Source organism: Nipponia nippon, unplaced genomic scaffold, assembly GCF_047370975.1.
Source record: "Nipponia nippon isolate SJK-2023a ecotype South Korea unplaced genomic scaffold, ASM4737097v1 scaffold_15, whole genome shotgun sequence".
In the NCBI taxonomy this organism is placed as follows: domain Eukaryota; kingdom Metazoa; phylum Chordata; class Aves; order Pelecaniformes; family Threskiornithidae; genus Nipponia; species Nipponia nippon.
In genome coordinates, this window is record NW_028262331.1 from 12,171,870 (window position 1) to 12,190,974 (window position 19,105).

General features: G+C 55.2%; 1 protein-coding gene across 2 annotated transcripts in view; it reads left to right on the top strand.

The window, feature by feature from the left end:
• Positions 1 to 19,105, top strand: part of LRRC75A (leucine rich repeat containing 75A) — a 112,184-nt gene that overhangs the window by 2,974 nt on the left and 90,105 nt on the right. Inside the window, exon 1 of one of the 2 annotated variants that reach the window (XM_009468832.2) lies at positions 15,874 to 16,769. The exons of the other annotated variant lie outside the window; for it this stretch is intronic. Coding sequence (XP_009467107.1) covers positions 16,506 to 16,769 — 264 coding nt within the window. The 5' untranslated portion in view covers positions 15,874 to 16,505. Of the gene's footprint in view, positions 1 to 15,873; positions 16,770 to 19,105 lie in introns of those variants that run through there. 2 annotated transcript variants of the gene reach the window in all.

Here is a 19,105-nt window from a genome sequence, read left to right on the forward strand (position 1 = left end):
CCTGTGCCTAACTTTGCTCTGAAGGCCACAGGAGTTCGGTGCCCCATTGTTCTTTGGAGGATTTGAGCTTTCCCCCGTCTCCTATTTTAAATAAAGCCACAGTCCCCGTGTTTCCCAGCCGTGGTGCATGAGGGAACTCTTCTCCTTTCTCCCACCGCTTTAGGTCTTGCTTGAATGAAGATGCTGCGCGCACGGTTCCTGCTGGCTGTTAGCAAATAAGGCAAACTCCTGGCGAACCGTGCTGCGCTCGGTGCTCCGGGAGCACAGCCTGCTTGTAATTATTTATGACACTCCATCATGCATGAATAAAATGGTTTGTAGGAATACAGGAAGCCTTCATCGCCGGAGATCTCCCAGCAGCGCCTGCCCCGGGCACGCCGCTCGCACGAGGATGCTCTGCCGTCGCCAGAGCACCGCGATCTGCCCGGTGCCAACGCGGCCCTTCTGCAGGCATTACTGCCTCCACAGCAGTTTGTGTGCAGAAGGGATGTAGACCAATACAAAGCAGTTTTTCAGCAGAAAAGCTCCCTTCACCAGCTGGTTGCCTGGGCATGACCGTACATGCGTAAAACAAACAAGTGACCGTAGCGGGGGGGAGCCCGTACCCTGGCACACAAGGTGGCCGTCATCTTCTCAAAGCCTGGGCACAGCTGGAGGCTGGCAGGGGCCCCAGTGTCAATTAAAGCAGCTTGAAAGCTGCTGTGTTTGAGCTGACTGGCTGGAGGAGGGAGTCCAGGGCTTGCTGGAGCCCAGCGCTGCCGGGACTTGCTCAGCTGGGGTAGCTGAATACGCTGGAGCAGATAATGGCTCCCTGGAACGGTCGCCCTGACAAAGTCAAAATACTTAGAGGAGCACTTCTCGGAACACTGAGAACTGGGATCTGAGCAGATCTGCTGAAAACCGGAGGGCTAAGTGCGAGCATGCACTGACTGCTACAGCCTTGGGTCCGTGTGCCAGCTACTGCAGCATCAAGATCTCCTCATTTGTGGCATCATCGCAGCAGACAGAGCTAAATTCGAGCTAAAGCTCGTAGCTGCCCAGCAATGAAGCTGAGGCTGCCGTTCCTGGATGGGAGGATGGGATGGGGGGGAGGTGGTGATGCTCCCCAGGAGGAGCGCGCTGCGCAGGGAGGGTGCTCGCACCCTGCCGCCGAGGGCGAGGGGCTTCTCCCCTTGCCTGCCATCTGCTGCTGGCATCTCTGCTAAACCCTCGCAAGCCCTAAGTCCCGTGAGGCCGTCTGGCGCTGTGCGGACCTGGCCACCCTGGGAATGTCTTAACCGTGGATGAGAGCTGAGTGGGCTTTACCCAGGCGTGGGGAGCGTTTGCCTTTGGGGGCTGACCGGGGTGGGAACAGGTCTGGCGAAGGTTTGCTTCAGGGCGTGAGCTGCTGTGTATGAACAGGCGTGGTGTTTAAGGTCATGGGCAACAGAAAATTGCTGAAATCAATGTTTCTGGTAGTGTTGAATCCTCCCAGGTTCATAACCTGCTTTGAGCAGCCGGTGACTTTGGAAAGCGCCGTGACTTCAGAGCCGCCGCTCCCTCTGTGTGTTGGTGAGACTTGGATGCACTCACGCCTCCAGGTTCTTGTTTGCTGCCGTGCTGAAGGCAAGACGGTAGCGTGTTTTCCACCGAGAGCATCTCTCGGAGGATCTTCAAAAGCAAAGAGCATCTCTCTGGGTACAGGCATGGCCTGTAGGAGCTTTTAGCACAGAGACAGCTTGCCATGGCGTGATGGAGGAGGCTGGTGAATGGAGTAGGAGCTGCTACGGGTGCTCTCCATGCGAGTCCCACGGTGCGACTTCCCATGGTGTGACACACGGTGTGAGGGCCAAAAGCTTGTGACTCTTGCGGATAGCACAACGTGTCTCCTATTTGCGGCCAAGTTTCCTGAGAGCAGCTTGCAAATGTTGGCGTTGCTGGAAGCACGATGTCTCCAGGAGCTGCCGTATCTGTATGGGACAGCCCAGGAGAGCCATCGGCTTTCTGCTGGAGAGGTCTCTCTGGTGGGCTCTGTCTCTTCTGGGGCTTCTTAGTAATGCTGGTAACGCTGCTGCCTCCTCCTCCCAGCCTTATTCCATGTGCCACGGCTTTGCCCATAAGCATGCCATTGATTGCAAAACCAGATGGTACCTTGCTGCCAAAAGATTTTTTGGGAAACCTCCCTCCCTGGTGCCCTCTCCACGGGGAGAGGGTGCTCTGGGCGTGGTTCTGCTCATTTCCCCAAAACGGGTCGCTTCCAACTACAAGCATCTGGGCTTTTTGCTGTTGCAGAAAGCTGCTGAGGAGACTGCAACCTTCGGCATGCCTGTGAGCGAGCCCGTTCCTGGAAATGGGAAACCTTCCACTGAACCAACTGTCCATCCATCACATCACCCACGCTTCTCCATGCCGAGCATTAGTAGGGGTTGCTTTTCCTTCCAGCAAATGAAAGTGTGTGGTTTTGCCTGTTACTTGTTTGTTTTAAGCTTCCGGGAGAAGGTGCCAGGGATGTGTTAGAGGAGTTTAATTTCTTGGGCTTCCAGAGGTGCCGAAACCAGAGGGTGAATTGCTGACCCGTTCCGTGTGGGCAGGCAGGGATCTGCGTCAGGCCAGCACGGGCGTCTGGAAAGGAGGGGGGCATTTTCGAGACTGACGTAAAGAGAAAGCAAAGCGATTGATTTATTTGCTACCAAAGCCACAATGGAGAACCACCCCCTCGGCAGCGCCAGAAAGATCATTTAAGCCAGGAATCCCTTTGATGGCTCTGGGTTGGTCTGGGTCTGTGTTTGGGGCTTCTCGCCCTGCTTATCCAGGGCGGTGTCAGCGGCGGGGCGGGCCGCTGGTGCGCGGGGTCACCTCCTGCGCGGAGGGACGGGGTGGGAAGCGCTGCGTGTCCGATGGGTGTGGGCAGGTTCACTGGTTTCATTTTGGGTTTTTTGGGGTGGTTTTGGGGGCCGTCATAGCTCTGACAAATGCTGATACCCACGTCGGGAAACCCTGCTGTGACGCAGGGCCTGGCCAAGGTGGTTCCTAAGTTGCAGGCAGCTCCGCGCTCTCCGTGGATGGAAGTAGCTCCGCTGGGCTCTCCCTCGCCCGCCACAACTATTTGCTGTGGCTGTGTTTAAAAAAACCAGTAGCACCTCTCACCTTGTACAAGCCTCGCCTGTCTTGATGCCTTGGTGCTGAGGGATTGGGTTTGTGTGTATTTCTATTAAAATTCATGATGCACAATAAAAATCGTGGCGAGACTAACCGCTGTTCATGAAGAATTTAAGATTGCTGTTTCTGGTCAGGAAATGCTTTACAGAGCTAGGGGTGCGTTAAGAGAAAGCAGGCGTGAATAAGAAGCACAGCCGTGCCTCTGCAGCGTAGGGTTTTAAATAAAAAAAAAAAAAAAAAAAATCAACTCTCCTGTTGTGGCAAAGGTACGAGCTTGAGTGAATCCGAGAGAGACCCTGACCTTGGCTTCTGGAGCCCACCTCGTGCCCCTGCTCCAGTCTGCCTCTTGCTTCATGTCCTCGTCTGCAAAACAGGGATAAAACCCCTCTGCCCCAGTGGCTGAGAAGGCAGAAAGAGCCCCGGATTGGGACAGGATCGACAGACTCGGCAGGGAAGAGCGTCGGCGGGAGGCTGCTGTAGTCGTAGGTGGCAGTCTCGCATCTCTGTATCCATCTTCGTTAAACGAGAGCCTGCGTTTTGGAAGGATTTTGTGGGGGTGGCAAGGTCTGTAAGCCTCCCTGGGATAGCCAGGAAGAAAGGCAGGGCTCGGTGCTTCCCGCCGCGCGCCGGGTTAACGCTGCCAGTGCTCGCTGCTCTGCGCCGCCGCTTGAATCCAAAATCAGATGTTCCGAGCCCTCTCTGCAGGAATTCAAAGCACTCCTGGATTATTTCAATGCTGAAGGTTGTAGCGAGAGGGAGAGCTGCAGCATTTAACTTCCGTTTGATTTCTCTTTCTTCTTGTGCCTTTTAAGACTTTCAGGGCCGTAACTTTCCCTCCTACCCCGCAGCATCCACCCCCCCATGTCCGTCGGCTCGTCCCTTATCTGCAGCTGCCAGGCAGCCGGCTTCTCTCCCGTCCTTGGCAGCAGAAATGCGGCTGGTTATGTTGACAGCTGTCTTGATAAGCAAGAGCGAGGACTAGGAGGTACCTGAGAGGGGAGGTCTCCCTGTGCCTTCGTGAGTTTTTCCTGCTGTTTATGGCCAGGGCATTCCCACACGACAGCACGGGGAAACCTGGTGTGTCCGTTGCCCATCCGTGGGCTGACCTTCCACTGCCAGACGTGCCGCTGGGGTAACGTGTCCTAGCACGGGTTTCCTTCTGAAGGTGCCATATGGAAATCCAGACTCCGTCCCCTGCAAACAGCCTCCAGAGTGATCCACAGAGGCACGTGCTTGGCTTTCCCCCAGGGATTTGCTTATGGGTGGGCTTGCTCTATCATTTGGAAGCCTGTATAGCCTTACAAACCTGGGTCTGAAATGTCTGAAAATGCGAACACACATTGGCAAAATTGTTATTTCAGGGGTCCGAGCCATGGTCACAACCAACCAAAATGACTTGGAAGAGCTTTGGCTCTTCTTTCCTGATGGGGCTGTAGGCTATCCCAGGTCATCTACTGATTTGCCCCCACTTACAAAGAAGGTCAAGATTGGGAACATTTAGTACAAGATCCGAGACAGTTAGGTCTTGGGATGTCTCATCACCTCCTCTAAATAGCAGCGCTCCCCTGGCTCTCCAAGATTTAACACCCTCATCTTCTTACTGCGGAAAATAAGCTCTTCGCTCAAGAAGCGAGGGCTTTTATCTAGATTAGGGCTGAGAAGACTAAGCAGGGAAGAGGCCTTTGAATTTGGTCAGGACTGCTACCGTCTGGCACTTGGATGAGCTTTGTCTGTTCTTTGCTGAACCTTTTTGTGGCTTTGGGTTAATTTGTGCTTGTTATGCTGGGGGGAAAAAATCACTGAGTGTCTGGACTGGTTGTCTCAGCATCCCGGCTGCTCTTGCCCCTCTGATGGCAGCTGGTAATAGCAGAGGCTCTGGGTCGTTGAAGAGCTGTGAAGTGATGGCTGTTATCGCTGTGCTGATGATAGAGAGCCCTAAAAGCGCCGCTCTGGGCACGGCAGCCGTTGGCTCTGCAGGGGAGCTCCGGCACTGGCTGGGGTTTGGAGGGTGGCCTCCGTGCTGAGCCTCCGCAGAGGCGCGATGAAGGTCCCATCCATCGGTGGTTGATTTCTGTCGTAGTTTTTAATGTTAATTTTGCTAAGTGATGGTGGCTATTGGTTTTAATTGCTCTGAGATTAAGTCCAGGGACTGCATTTAAAAATGTCGTCGTTCTGATCCTACAGTATTGTCGCGTTTGCATCGCTCTTGCACGCGGTATCGCTGAGATGCTGAGCGATGCCACGGAAGGAGCCCTACAGTAAAGGGAAATCAGATCTGCACTTCTCAACACTGTTTCTAAATTTTCCTCAGATCTTAGGTCTAAATTTTGGGCTGTGGCTCATCTGCACAGCTTGTCTTTTCTTGCTAAAGTGCCCTAAACTCTTGACGCTCCCATGTGCGAAGGGGAGAGGGCTGTCCACCTGTATCCTCTTCCTCTAGCCCCATTCTTATTTTTCCTTAAGAAAACTGCAGTTTCTTTCCTTCTATTTGCCTTCTTCAAAAGGTTTGTGCTATTATTTCCTGGCCCTACCTCCCCTTGTCATGATGAGAAAAATAATCCTGTTTGTGCTGTTGAAAAAAAGAAAAAAAAAAATGAAACCGAGAGGAGCAGATTTTGGATTTCACCTGCAGCGTGAAGGCGGCGAATTGCGCTGCCCTGGCTCTTTCCCTTCCATTCCTGCCCTTCTGCATTCCCCCCCCCCCCCCGAGTTGTTTTGTATTAACATCTTCCTTTTATGAACACATTTTCCATCTGGGCTGGATTATTTAGGCATCCCAAGGAATGTTTTAAGCTGCCTCTCCCCTCCCCCTCTTCCCGGGAAACAAGTATTTTATGCAAAGGACTTCACCGGCCCCTGCTGTGGTGCTGGATAACTCATTGCCTGGTGCTGGACGGCGCTGTCGGACCGGGACAAGCCCGGGAGCTGGAGCTGGGCGAGCTCCGGTGGCTGAGACCTGGGTCTGGGCTTCTCTGCCAGGTTGTAAAAGGGGAAATCCTCGGCTCCGTCAACTCTTCTGACCCTTGGGGGTGACTGGAGGAGGAAGGGGAGCGTTCGTCAGCAAGGTTAAAGTCTGAGCCGTACCCACTGCTGCGCTGACGGGGGTCTGGGGCAACTTGGCTGGGAACTGGGGCTGCTTACCTGGGGATGTGCTCGGGGACCAGACCGAGGGAGCATCGGGATTTTAATGCCTGAATAAATCCTTTTGATATAATGTAAAATCAGGCTTGGTTTCACAAAGCTCTCGGCTGCTCTGCTCCCCCGCTGCAGCGGGAGGGGATGGAGGCTCGTGGCCCCGCGAGCACTCGGGATTGCTCGGCAAACTCCCCTCTCCCCAGGGCTGTGTCCTCTGCCAGGGGAGCGGCAAGCGACTCTATCGTGCTGGATCAGGTCAGCCTGACTCGCATTACCGTGTTTTGCTGAAATGACCCCAGAATGTTTGAGTATTTCAATGAAATGAAATTGAATCTTGCTGCTGGTGCATTGCATGATGCAAGTTATTTTTTTTATTGCCTATGGTACCCTATGGACGAGGCTTCCCAGCAAGGCCTAACCCTGCAGCGCCAGGCAGATGCCCTGTTAGGTCGGCTCGGAAAGAGGCATCGTCCCGGGTTGATCCCTGGAGCCCAGCCAGGCCAGGACCCTCCCCGAGAGGGAGGATGCCGGCAGGAGGAGACGCGGTATTGAACAGAAACGCCGGGTAACGTTGATGCCAGCTGCCTTGCTTCAGTCACTTTGTCACAGTAAACCGATAAGAAAATTAGCGTTTCCAAAATCAGAGTTTTCCTTGTGCAAGTGAATGAAAACTTTGATTTATAATTATTATTTTTTGAAATATCAACTTTTTACTCCAGGTTGGAAAGAAACCCGTGGTTTAAGCCTCTCTGTGGCCGGAAAGTCTTGGATTTAGGTCACTTTTACCCCATGCTTGAGAGATTTGAACTGCAAACACAAAAGACACTACTGATTCCTTCTCAAAAGACGGCTCTTTTTGGTTTTATGAATAGAGAAGGTGCCCGAGCTGGATCACAGCATCACTTTGGACTCTGGGAAGGTCCAGATCTTGGTGCAGTCCATGCTGGGGGTCCTACTCCTGCTTGGAAAAACATGCCATGCCTCTCTTTCCTCTAAAGAGAATATAATTCTTTTCAGCTTTAACAAAGTTAAAATGAGGAGGGTAAAACTTAATTTTGCAATTAAACTAAGACTAGGCTGTTGTGCTGTGCAGGATGGAGTTTGCTTCTCATAACTGAGAGTTTAAGCCTAAATTTTCTGCTCTCTTGAATGCACTGAAAACAGTTCCTTCATCCCAGGTAAAGCCCCCGACGACAGCCCAGCTCGCCGAGGAGACGTCCAGTCAGCGAATGTACGCAATCCAAAAGGGAGATGAAATGATGAGGATTTACTTGTTGCCCTCCCTGTCCCATCTGCACTTATTTCCCTTTCAGGCTGTGTTGAGCAGCAGGTAACTGAGCCTAGATTTTTTTCAGTTATTTATTATTTTAATCCTGGAGAGCCGCAAATTTCTAGCCTGCTTGAAATGCAGCCCTCGGGTGTCGAGGCCGATGGCAAACCCAGGCTGTAAACTTGGTTTTCCCTGACCCTTATCAGCAAACGTGCCCAAGCCCTGCGCTGGGCAAAATGAAAAGGCTCCGAACAAGAGGGTTAAGCAGCTTTGCACAAATAGGATTTGCACCAGTTTGTTTCTGATAAACAACCCCCGAGTTCAGCTCCTCCTACTCAGCCCGAACAGCTCGGGTGGGTAGAGGTTATTTTGCGCCTCCTCTAAACAAAAGGCACCGTGAGCTCGGCTGGCAGTGTATTGTGCACACTTGTAAAGGTAACCGGGCTGGCATCGCTCTTCCCCTGCGTCTGGCGCTGAGATTTGATGAGGCTGAGGCTGCCAAAGAGCAGCAACGTGATCTCCGGGGCTGGGCTCCGCACCCTGGAGCAGCAGATGGAGCAGGAGGGGCTCGGGGGCACGCGCAGCGGGGGATGTTGGTGCCCCTGATAGGAGAAACCTTTCACCTTCTGAAGCCACTGATCGGAATTGGGAATGGGCAGTGATGGCTGGAAAGGCAGTGCCTGTGGTGTGAAATGGGCCGGCGAGCTTGTTTTGTGTCCTCGTGGCCCCACGTTGTCCCCAAAAGCCACCTCAGCCTGGTGCTCCCAGCAGCATATCCATCGCCCCAGGCCAGCTCACCAAACAGGCGTTAATCCCGAGCAGAAATTAGAGAGCAAATAACCGGAGTGCTTAATCCAGAGACACCGGCATGTGCAAAACAGACTTTATAATAAACACCCGAAATGACTGATGACCCCTCTTCCCAAGGCCAAACGTGGTCAGAGTTGGGCTGTGGCAGGGACGGATGGGGTCGGCCCCTCCAAAACATTTGTCTTCACATCACGGCTGGATGCTGGGAAACATTTGGAAAGCATCAGGAGCGTGAGTCAAACTGACTCGTGGCTCTTGGCTCCGACCAGGCACTGTGCTCGCTTCCCCCTTGCCGCAGAAATGGTGCGGAGCGGCCGGCAGCTCCAGGAGGGCTGGGTGCCATCCTGGCAAAGCGCTCCCCAAGCGCGGGGCTGGTCCTGGGGGGGTTCCCCCTTCCCTGCGATTCACCCAGCAACCAGCCCTTTGGTTTAGGCTGCGTGCCACAGCCCTTGGCACCCTCCCTCGCTCGGCTGCTGGTGGATGAACCCCTCCAGCACTGTGGGGCATTCGCATCCCGTTACGGATCGGGTCCCGGAGCCCGGGAGGGGATGCGACTCTGGGGCACGAAGCCGTCTTCAGGAAAAATTCAAGGACACGCTCCCAGAGTTTTGACTCCCAAATCCATATTTGAATTGGCCGTTTCCCTGCAGGAACTCTAACAGCACAAAAGGATAATTCTCCATGAAAATGCTCACTGATCTTTTTTTATTGCCTTGAGATGCTTAGCAGTAACTTTTCCCTATGGACCAAAGTGCAGAAAACTGTCCAAGCGTGTTTAATCCTGCTGGAGGGAAAGCAGAGGGTAGTTTTCAAGATGACTCCAGAAAAATATTTGGCAGCTTTAAGCTCTTGCTAAACAACTTTTGGACAGTGTGTAAACCGTCTTCTGGTTTTATAAACACGGCATCCAGATTGTTGAGTGGAAAAAAGCTGAAGGCATCACGTGGAGGGAAGATGTATTGCTTCCGACAGCTTAAGTATTTTTATATTCTCTCAGGGTTAAGGGTTTGAGTTTGGACATATTTTGCATGGGAAATCTGGAAGGAGAGAGAGGTGGCACTGGAGGGGGAAGCACCTGAATCTGGAAAAATCTGAGGTTATAGAAGCGTCTCTTGACAGCAATCCCTGTGCACATTTGACACCGAAGCGTGGCGGGCAGGCGGGCCGTCCTGCTCCCCTCTGCTCCAGAGGGATCAGTTTTGATGCAGAGGGGTTCGTCGTCCCAGCACCCATGCAGGCAAGCACCCCTCCGGGCCGGCCCTTTTTATTGAGGAAATGCTGCTGCTATCTAACAAATATTTTTCTACTCTTCTGATTGGGCTAAATGATTGAACACTCACCAGGGCAGAAAAAACAAAACACCCAAGCCCCCCCAAAACCTAAAGCAATAAAAACCCCAACAACCCCCCCGTGCCTTCTGTGGGAGATGAACAGAGCCTTTGCTGGATTTTTTTTTGGTGGGATAACGGCCTGACGGCACATTTTGGTGGCCCCCCAGCGAGCCCGGCTTTGCGAGGGGAATGGGGCATCTGGAGGTGAAATGGTTTGGCCAACAGTGTTGTGTGAAAAATCTCAATTTCCTTCGGTCGCAGCAGAATTGCTTGGAAGGGGTCTAGGGTTTGATTTGAATGCTAATTCTTTTCTTCTGAAAACGCCTGTGTAGGTACAGTTATTCTAGTGTAAATAAAAGTGATAAGGCGTAGCAACTTAATAATTAAGAAGAAAGCTTTCCACATCGTGGCTTGGGGATTTTGGCAGCTCTGTGCTCTTGCCTGTTCTAACTTTTTTCACCCCGGTTCCCAGGCCTGATGAACACGTCTCTGCTGTCCTCGTCCCTGGCCCATCTCTGGCCATCTCCCCTGGGCTTTGCTGAAAAGACGCCCAAGCCCAGGACAGATTTCCAGCAGCAAGGACGAGCAGGAGGAAGGTGCTTCCCTCTCTGTTGCACCGATATTTCTCTGGCTGCTCAGGTTGTGTTCCGCCTTGCTTTGGAGGATGAAGACAGGGATATTTTTTTAAATCCTTTTCACTTGCCTTTTCTAGCTTAGGCCAAATGTGGAGAATTAATTCAAAGGTGAATATGGGAAGGCTTCATCCATTGCCTGGAGGAAACACAAGTGCTTCTACGTGAAATTCTTTCATTTCTCCTTAAAAACATCTCTCAGTACATGCAATGTTTCGCATCATTATATCGCCCTGTTTATCCTGGAGTTTAGTTCATCTGCAATTACATCTTGCAGCATTTCACAGGGCCCTTCAACCCTGTCTGACTGCATGCCTTGTCAAAGCCGAATTGAATCAAGCTTAGGATATGGATAGCCTTTTGTTCTTTTAAAATCGTATTTTTCAATTTGGCCTTCTTCCCCAGAGACTGTCTGTTGAGACTGACTGCTCTCCTCTTGCTGGATTTGGTGGTGTCTTACAGTAAGGCTGGTTTGGTTTTGTTTTTTTTTTAAGTAAGAGACAAAAATCACATTAACGCTGGGATTCCTTTAAATGCCATCTTGAAAGTAATATGTCTTGTAGTCAGTTTAGTCCTTTCCACATAGTGAGCAGCACTAACCTGAATCTGATGCTGACATTTAAAATTAATCCTAATCATTCCATCCCTATGAAGAAAAATCAGCAAGTCCTGCGCTGCCCTCCGAAGCAAGAGAGTTTGACGAGAAGCCCAGCTTGGTCCCAGCTCCGTCTCTGGTTTGAACGCCCTTGAACGTTTGGGGAAGGGACAGATGTAGATGAGATGGTTGGTGCTCCCAGTGCTTCCAGTTGCCGTGGCTTTGTTCAGTCTTGCCAAGATCTGTGTTGTGGAAAAGATTTTTGGGGTGATGAAATGGTTAAATGCTGGGGGGGGTGCCCTGACAAGCAAAACGAACAACTGTCCTTCAATTTGGGGCTGTTTCTGCTCTGTTTCTTAGAGAAACAGTAACTGTGGGGTTTAGAGCAAGAGCTGAGCTGCCAAGAAACCCCTCCAAGACCTGTCGGGTGAGGAAGGAGTCATGAACTCCAAGGTTTCACATGGCTGGGTGTCCCAGTGGAGTATGAGAGCTCTCCAGTACAGAAGCGATGGTGGGGATGTCTTGCAAGACACCCGTTTATGGAGGTCTACAAGCATTTTGAGCAATATCCCTCTTTTGAATATCCCATGTTGGACTGTACTTGTCCAGAGTGGATTTTCCAGTTTAGGGTGGGAGTTCTGGTCAAACCCTGGGATCAGAAAGGGGTTTTCTACCTTAGGCAAGCTGCAAAATTCATCTCCCCCACCTAAGCCTGTGAGTACATGGAGACAGGGGTTAGCTGCAGCCCCTTGAAAAGCACAGCGCAAAGGACAACACAAGTGGGCTGGCAAGAGAGAAGCGTAACTAGATTGTGATCTTCCAGTAAAACCAGTCAGTCCTTCCTGGAAGCGGGAAGTTCGTTTTATCTGTGACTGATCTGAAACCAAACGTGTATGCATACACGTGTGCCAAGCGGGTTGGTGGTGGGTGCCCGCGCCGGGGAGGTCAGGGAACTGAGGCTGCATATCTCTGTTTTCAGGTATTTGATGCTGGATCTCCTGCACACCAGTTTGTCCCATCAGGTTATTCCCTCATGTGGTACGGATGTTCCCTGGCTTCTGCAGAATGCATTGAAAAGCCTTAGTTTCATTTTGATGTAGAAGCGAGAACGTTCTTAAATCCGAGTTTTGTGGGAGAGGAGCAATGGTTTTCTTCCATGGTCTCATGATCTGAAGTTATTTCTTTTTAAAGCAGTGGACTTTTCTAACATACCCTTAATATTAGATATCCTAAGGAGTATGAACGGGGGGGGGCAAACTTCCTTAGACAAACATCTACTAATTTGCAGTTTGCACACATCTGCACTAAGGAAAAAAATGCATATTGGCTGTGGATCCGCTAATGAGTTTAGCAGAATATTTCATCGGTCGGAGAGCTGCAGAGCGAGCTCTGGCCCGTGGAGAGCGGCGGGCAGACCTGGTTCCCAGCACACAAGTGCTGGGGTCGGGTTTTTCGGTGCTGAGTGGGCTTGGTTTGTACACAGGTGTTTTGAGTGTGTATGGAAAATTGTGTGTGTGTGTGTGAAAGCTGAGCGTTGCCATGAGGTTGGGTCTGTAGCTGGGTGAGACCCTTCCGTGGGTGTAGAAGTAACACCCCGGGATGGAGCATTGCGGAGGGATCTGCATGTCTTGTACCGTCGAGCCGCCAGTGCTGAGCCTGGAGGTTACTCTTGTGCTGCCCTGAGTGGCCACGGTGCCTTTGCACGCGCTCACGGGGAGCACAAACCCGACCCGGCAGCGCTTGGCATTTGCTTTGCATTGGTGTAACAAGAGTACACACCGCACTCTTAGGGCTTTTTTTTTTGCTGGCTTTGTCCTGTGTGCTATAAATAAGCCTGCTTGGGAGCAGCAGATAAACTCTCTGCCCTGTTGACAAAAGTGTCTTAAGTGCAAAGGTTGGGTTTTATTTATTTACTCGGGGCCGCGGTTGCTGCGCAAAACAGCCTCCTTGGCCGGGATGTGGCTCTGCCTGGCTGGGCTCCCCGAGGGCTGAGCTCCCCTCTCCCCCAGGGCAGCGGGCGGTGAAAGGAGGGGGTCTGTGCTCCCATCCCATCGGGATCCCCAGGGGACGGGTACAGTGTTCCCCGCAGATGTGAAATGGCCCACTGAATGGACCTGGAGGGGTGGAGAGGCGGCCGTGTCTTCCTGGCGCAGTCGGTCCCACAGCCCGTGCTGACAGAGCTGCCCCATCGCACGGGGCTTGGCACAAGCAGCCTGTTTTCAAGTGGGGAAGAATCAGTGCTGGGCTGGATTTGGCTCTCCGTGTGCCTCTAGGAACAAGGCGTTTAGCCTGATAGAGTCTTAGAAGATCAAATCCTGAACCAGCAGAAGTAGTTAAGTTTTCTCCCCGTGCCCCTCCGTGGCTTCCCTCCTCAGACCAGGCTGTATATCCCATGGATGAGCAGTTCCCACCGGTGCTTCTTGGTGTGAGCAAGGGTGCTGCAAACTGGCTTTGTGCTGTGCCCGTGGGTGCTGGGTCTCACCTGAGCTCAGGAGCCTGCTGCTGGGGGGTGAGCATCCTCCGCCCAGCCCAGCCGGGACGGCCACGTCCAAATCCCTTTTCCTGCAGGACCAGCATCTGCCTTGCAAACCACTACCAGAGCCAGTATGGACCAGCACGAAGATGGTAATGGGCACAGGACCCATTCTGCCTGCTCCCAGCAGAGACGAGGCTTTGTGCAACCTCTGGGGTCTCGGCCGTCAGCTGGACGGGCTGCGGGTGACTGGGCTGGGCTGGTGGCGTAAGAACTTGGCTCTTGGCCGAAGGGAGACGCATGCTTTCCCCTTCTTCTCGGATGAGATGCCCTGTTCGTACGGTGATGTCTCTTCGGAGGAGGCCCTGTTGCTCGGGGCAGGACGGTGTGCTGCCTGGCCTCAAACTCTGCAGGGGCCGAGGGGCACGGGGGACCCCAGCCCTGGCAGGGGTTTCTCTTTCTGCTTCTTTTCCATTATTTAATATTTTTGTTGGCGAGGTGAACTGACCTGATCTTGCTGGCTTCTTGGTGTGCAGCAGACTTACAGACGTGTGTGAAGAACGGGCTCCAAGACGAAACTCGGGGACAGGCAGAGGACTTTAGGGCTGGAAGCACCTTGTCTGCCAGCCCCCGTTAGGCAGCAAGGTTGCACGTATCGGCAGGACTGAGCGTGTGGTTGCCGCTCAGGGAAGTACCGATGATGCTCAGTCAGCTCAGGCGGGAAAGCTGCCTTTTGCAGAATGAATCTGCGAGGTGACCGGTCCCCTTCCCACCGGCTTTGGGGCACAGAATGAGGCTCCGGGTCTGAAATGATGCTCCTACAGTTGGATTTGTGGACATGGGCCCCGTGCAGCGTCTTGCAGGGTCACAACAACGTTTGATCGGTTAATGTTGTTACGTGTTACCGTACGCTAATGGCACGAAGAGGACCGATCCTCTTAAAGGGAGGAGACCTAGGACAGCGTCTGCTGGGGGGGGTCAGGCCTTGCTTTCTGCTGCCTCCTGTTGACGTTAGCAAATCGTCTGCCTCTCCCTGACTTCTCTGGGGAGATTTACTGCCAGGTGAGGTCTCTGGTTCACACAAACCTGTGGTTTCTGCAAACCCCTGTGGCTGTGTGTTTCCTCATGTGACTTAACTTGATATGGCCGAACCAGCGAAATGTAGTTTTTAGCTCATGACAGCAATCATGAGCTGTCTTCTTGGGGGAAGATGCTGGTGTTCGGTCTGGGTTTGGATCCCGTGTCGTAGGGCTCTGTAAACCGAAGCCAAACCCTACGGAAGTCTGCGGGGCTCTGCACCGTTCTTGGGGTCCATGTACAAAAGCGCATTACAGCGGCTGGCCTTCCGAGTTTTAGAAACAACTACCCGGGCCTCCAGCCATTCGGCCGCGGAGGAGAGCCGCCTTTTATTCGTTAACAGAACGATACGTGTGTATTCGTGGATGTGCAGTTGCAGAGGGTGCAGAGGAGGCAAAACGTTCTCATGTGTTGTTGCTTCAGAGTTATTTCTAACACAGTTGCAAAATGCCCCGTACCATGTTGCTGCCGCAGGAGGAGATGCCTTCCCCAGCCCTGGCACTGCGCAGCGTAACGGCTGCGCCGGGGCTTCTCCTGCCCTGGTCAGGCAGAGGCACGGGGGTGAACGCACCGAGTTTGCCGCACGTCCGTGTTGGAAAACGGCCCCTGGCACCAGGAGAGGCTCTGAGGCTGCTGCTGGGGCCTCCTCAGTCCAAAGCTGCTTTCTCCCGGGCGTTTCCCCAGCAGTCTGTCTCCTGCAGCAGGTGAGCGGTCCCTCTCTAGAACAGAGTCGCTCGTCACGATCTTCATCCAAGAGCTTCGGTCCGAGCCCTAAGCCCTGCCAGCGGAGCGCCTGGGAGATAAGGAGCGATGGCATATTGGATGGGGAGCTGCTGAAGGAGCGGCGGTCGCCAGCGCCGGGTGAGGGTGGCGGTGGGGGCTTTGGCTGGGGCAGGGGATGGCAGGGCACAAGCGGTGGCTTCCAGATGGGCAGCAGCGCGGCCGCTGCCAGGGCTGAAGGCGAGGGAGGAGGCCGCGAGGTGCCGGAGGCGCCAGGGCTGGGGCGGCACCGCGGCGCGGGGGAGCTGGGTCCCGCCGCGTCCCCGGCCCGGGCGGGCCCAGCGGGGCGCCCGAGGGGCCGGCAGGGCTGCGGGCCGGAGCACGGCCCTGCGGGGGCCGGCCGCGGGCAAGCGCCTGGGCGGCCCCCGGGGCGAGAGCCCAGCGGGACCCCCCCGCGCCCCTGCCGGGAACCAGCAGCGGGGATGCCCCCGCCGCCCCCGCGGGCTGCCTGCAGCCGAGCCCCGGTGCAGCTCCCCCCGGTGCAGCCCCCCACCAGTGCCATCCCAGCGCTGCGGGGCGAGCCCCGGCGGCGGAGGAAGGAAGGGCCCCGTCCGGCTCCAGCTTCCTCCGCAAGCCCTGCCTCGGTGCCCGGTGCCCGCCCCCGGCCCTCCCCCGCCGCGCCCCGCCGCCGCCGCGCCGCCTCCCCGGGGAGCTCCCGCCGCCGCGCAACAGTTGCCCCCCACCCGCGGCCGCCCCCGCCCCGGGGGAGCCCCCTCGGCGCCGGGAGGAGGAGGAGGAGGCGGCGGCGGCGGCGAGGGCTGCTCGGGGGGAGGCTCGGGGGCTGCGCGGAGCCGCCGCCGCTTTGCAGCGCTGAGCGCTGCCGCTCCCATCCCGCCGCCGCCGTCCGGGGCCGGGAGCAGGAGCCGCTCGGATCTCGGCTCCTCGCCTCCCCGCAGCGATGGAGCGGGGCGGCGGGGCCGCGGCGCGGCTCCTCTCCGCCGGGCGCAGCCGTCCTCTCCTCCGCCCGCGGGAGCGGGGCAGCTCCGCCGCCGGGCACCGGCCGCCCTGCTAGGCTGCCGGGGGGCTCCGAGCCCCATCCCGCACCCCTCGAACCCCTCGGGCATCCCCCCGACCCCTCGCGCATCCCTCTGTGCATCCCCCCGACCCCCCGTGCACCCCCAGACCCCTTGCGCATCTCCCCCACCCCTTTGTGCATCCCCCTGCGCATCCCCCGCGTCCCCCTGTGCCCCCCCTCCCCGGCTGCCAGCCCCCAGCCCCCCGCCTTGCCTGCAGCCCCGGGGCAGCGGGAGCGGGGCCGCACGCCATGGGCACCAAGCAGACCAAGGGGTGCCAGCCGGGCGGCGCTGGGGAGAGCCCCCCGGCCCACCACCGCAAGAAAGCACCCCCCAGGGAACGGGGGGACTTTCTCACCTCCCTCGTGGTGAAGTCCGGCGAGAAGTTTGGGAAGGGCGGCGGCAGCAGCTTGCCCCCTTACCACCGGCGGATCTGCATGATCCAGGACATGCTGGTGCTGGTGAAGCAGGGGAAGCAGGAGGAGGCCACCGAGCTGCTGCGGCACCTGCGACAGGTGAGGACGGGCAGGTTCCTCCTGGGGGCCGCCTGCTTGCGGCGGGGACGCGGTCATCTGGGGGCACAGCGCACCCCGGGCTCCAAAGCCTGCGGGCAAAGCGGGTCTGACTTTCATGGTGGGATTTGGGGGAAGTGGCTGAGGAGCTGCAGGGTGGTCATGGTGCTGGAGATGGGAAAATCACCCCGGGGAGGTGCTTTGCATTGTCTGCAGCGGGGAGCCCTGCCGGGTGCATTTTTCTCCTTCCCTTCGTTGCTCGCGCTGATAGCTCTGGGGTTTGCAGTATGCGCAGCCCACTCAAGGAGGTTCCCACTCAACTTTCAGAAAGTTCGGTGTTTAGAGCAGATCTGCACCGAGGCAATTTGAGCTAGCAGCTTTTGAGAATCGGCTCTTTTCTTCCCGGCTCAGAAATACCACCAGTTGGCAGCTTTGCTTTTTATCTTGTTCTTTTTTGACGCACGATCGCTTGGTGGAGTTTTGCTGGTGTTGACTGGGGCTCGTAGGAAGGAGCGTGCGAGACGCTGCGCAAGAGCGGGGAATTAATTGTACGGAGCCCGAGACCTTTCCCCTTGCAAGCCTGTTTGAGCTGGGCATTAGCTGAGAAGCAACACCACGGAAAGCTGCTGTGAGCAAACAGAAAGGCAGCCGAGGAGCACTGCTCTGCATCCAGCAAATTAGCATTTAACCTTTTCTACTGATAGATGGTGATAAAGAGACCCAAGTGCTGGGCATTTTCAAGGCTCTGGGGTACCCAGGGCTTTGAAAACCAGCAAGTTTTCCATGCAAACTGAAACCAGACCTGTCTTCAAGCTTGATTTTTCTCCCAAGGAGCCCGCAAGGCTCCCAGCTGTTCGGCGTAACCAGTTCTACCACCTGGGGAAAGGTTGCTCAGATCTTCGCGGGGCATCGGGAGCTGCTTTCTGGCCCCGTAGATCTGCTCTGCGGCAGCCTGTCCACATGAGAACAGCTGGTCCAGGGGCTCGCGGTTTTCTTCTTGATTTTGTTTTTTGCCTTTTTCCCCCCACTTTTTGGTCCTGTTAACTTTTTAGCAAGTGGATGTGTTGTTTGGGGCATGTCCTTGGCCCCTTCACCCCAGCCAGAGGCACACTTCCATTGACCCCGTCGGCCAGGGTCCCTTCGCCCGGCCGGTTCCCGTGACTCGGGACTGTCTCCGGAGCAGCCCAGCTGAGGAACCTGAACAGTTTCATATGCGTTTGCGTTCCTTTATGGAGAGCTCTCGCGCCTTGCTCTCAACCTGGAGATAAGGTGCTTTTTCTGAGAGGAACGTGCCCCCTCCCTGGGAGTTGGGGTACGACTCTTTGGGACCTCTCTGCGCGGGACCCGTGCGGCGGCGGCGGGTCAAACGCGTGGCGGGGAAAACCCCGTGGGCAGAAGTGGCCGTGAGCTGGGCAGCAGATCCCTGCCAAAACGTCGCACCCTCTCAGCCCTGCCAAACCTTTATCGTTGCCCCAGCAGCCCATTGGAGCTGGCAGAAAGGCAGGTGCTAATTTTAGAAGGTGTTTATATCAAACACCCCCCCAAAAAAATAAATCCTGGTGCCTGTGCAGTACCGTGAGTTGCTCCCAAGTTCTCTCTGGCTTCAGATCCTGTTTTTCCTCAGCGACGCTCTGGCCCGCCCGCCCTCCCCGCGGGCTGGCCGTGCGGGGCGTGAGGGAGCGGGGCCGTGTCACAGCGGCTGCCCCAGTGACGGGTCTGACCGTGGGGGCATCCCGTCATCTGACTAAGGGGGATAAAAAAGCTAGAAATTAATTTTAAAATGCTGGGGGAAGCAAAGAACCTATTACAGTCAGATAAGTCTTTGTGAGTGAGTGTTTCTGAAGAGCTTGCTCTGATAAAATATATCTTGGAGTGTCAAAATAGGGAACACGTTGTCCTAGATACTATAATAGACTCGAAGCACATTTTTAACAAGACGGTATTGTTCCTTGCCTCTGGGTAGCGAATGTGGGATGTCCCACTGAACAAATCCCGAGTGCTGTGGTTTTTGATGGGCTGACTTTGGGAGGTGGCGTTTTGGGGGTGCACCGGTGGCTGTAAGGGATGCTCGGTTCGCTCCCGAGGAGCTGTGAGGCAGGGGGAATCTCGGAGAGCTGAGCTCCTGCCACGTCCCAGCCTGAAAATGCGGATTTGGGGGGCAGGACGAGCTTCCCCCTGCAGGGAGGGATGGACGGGAGAGCACGGCGGGTAGAGACCTCTTCCCATGAGCTGTTGATACGGCGGCACCCACCGCAGAGGGGCTGTGGTGTTGGCTGGTCCCTGTAGTTGCTAACGGAACGTGCGATGCTGCTGCGAAACTGGGGTTTCCAAGCAAACTT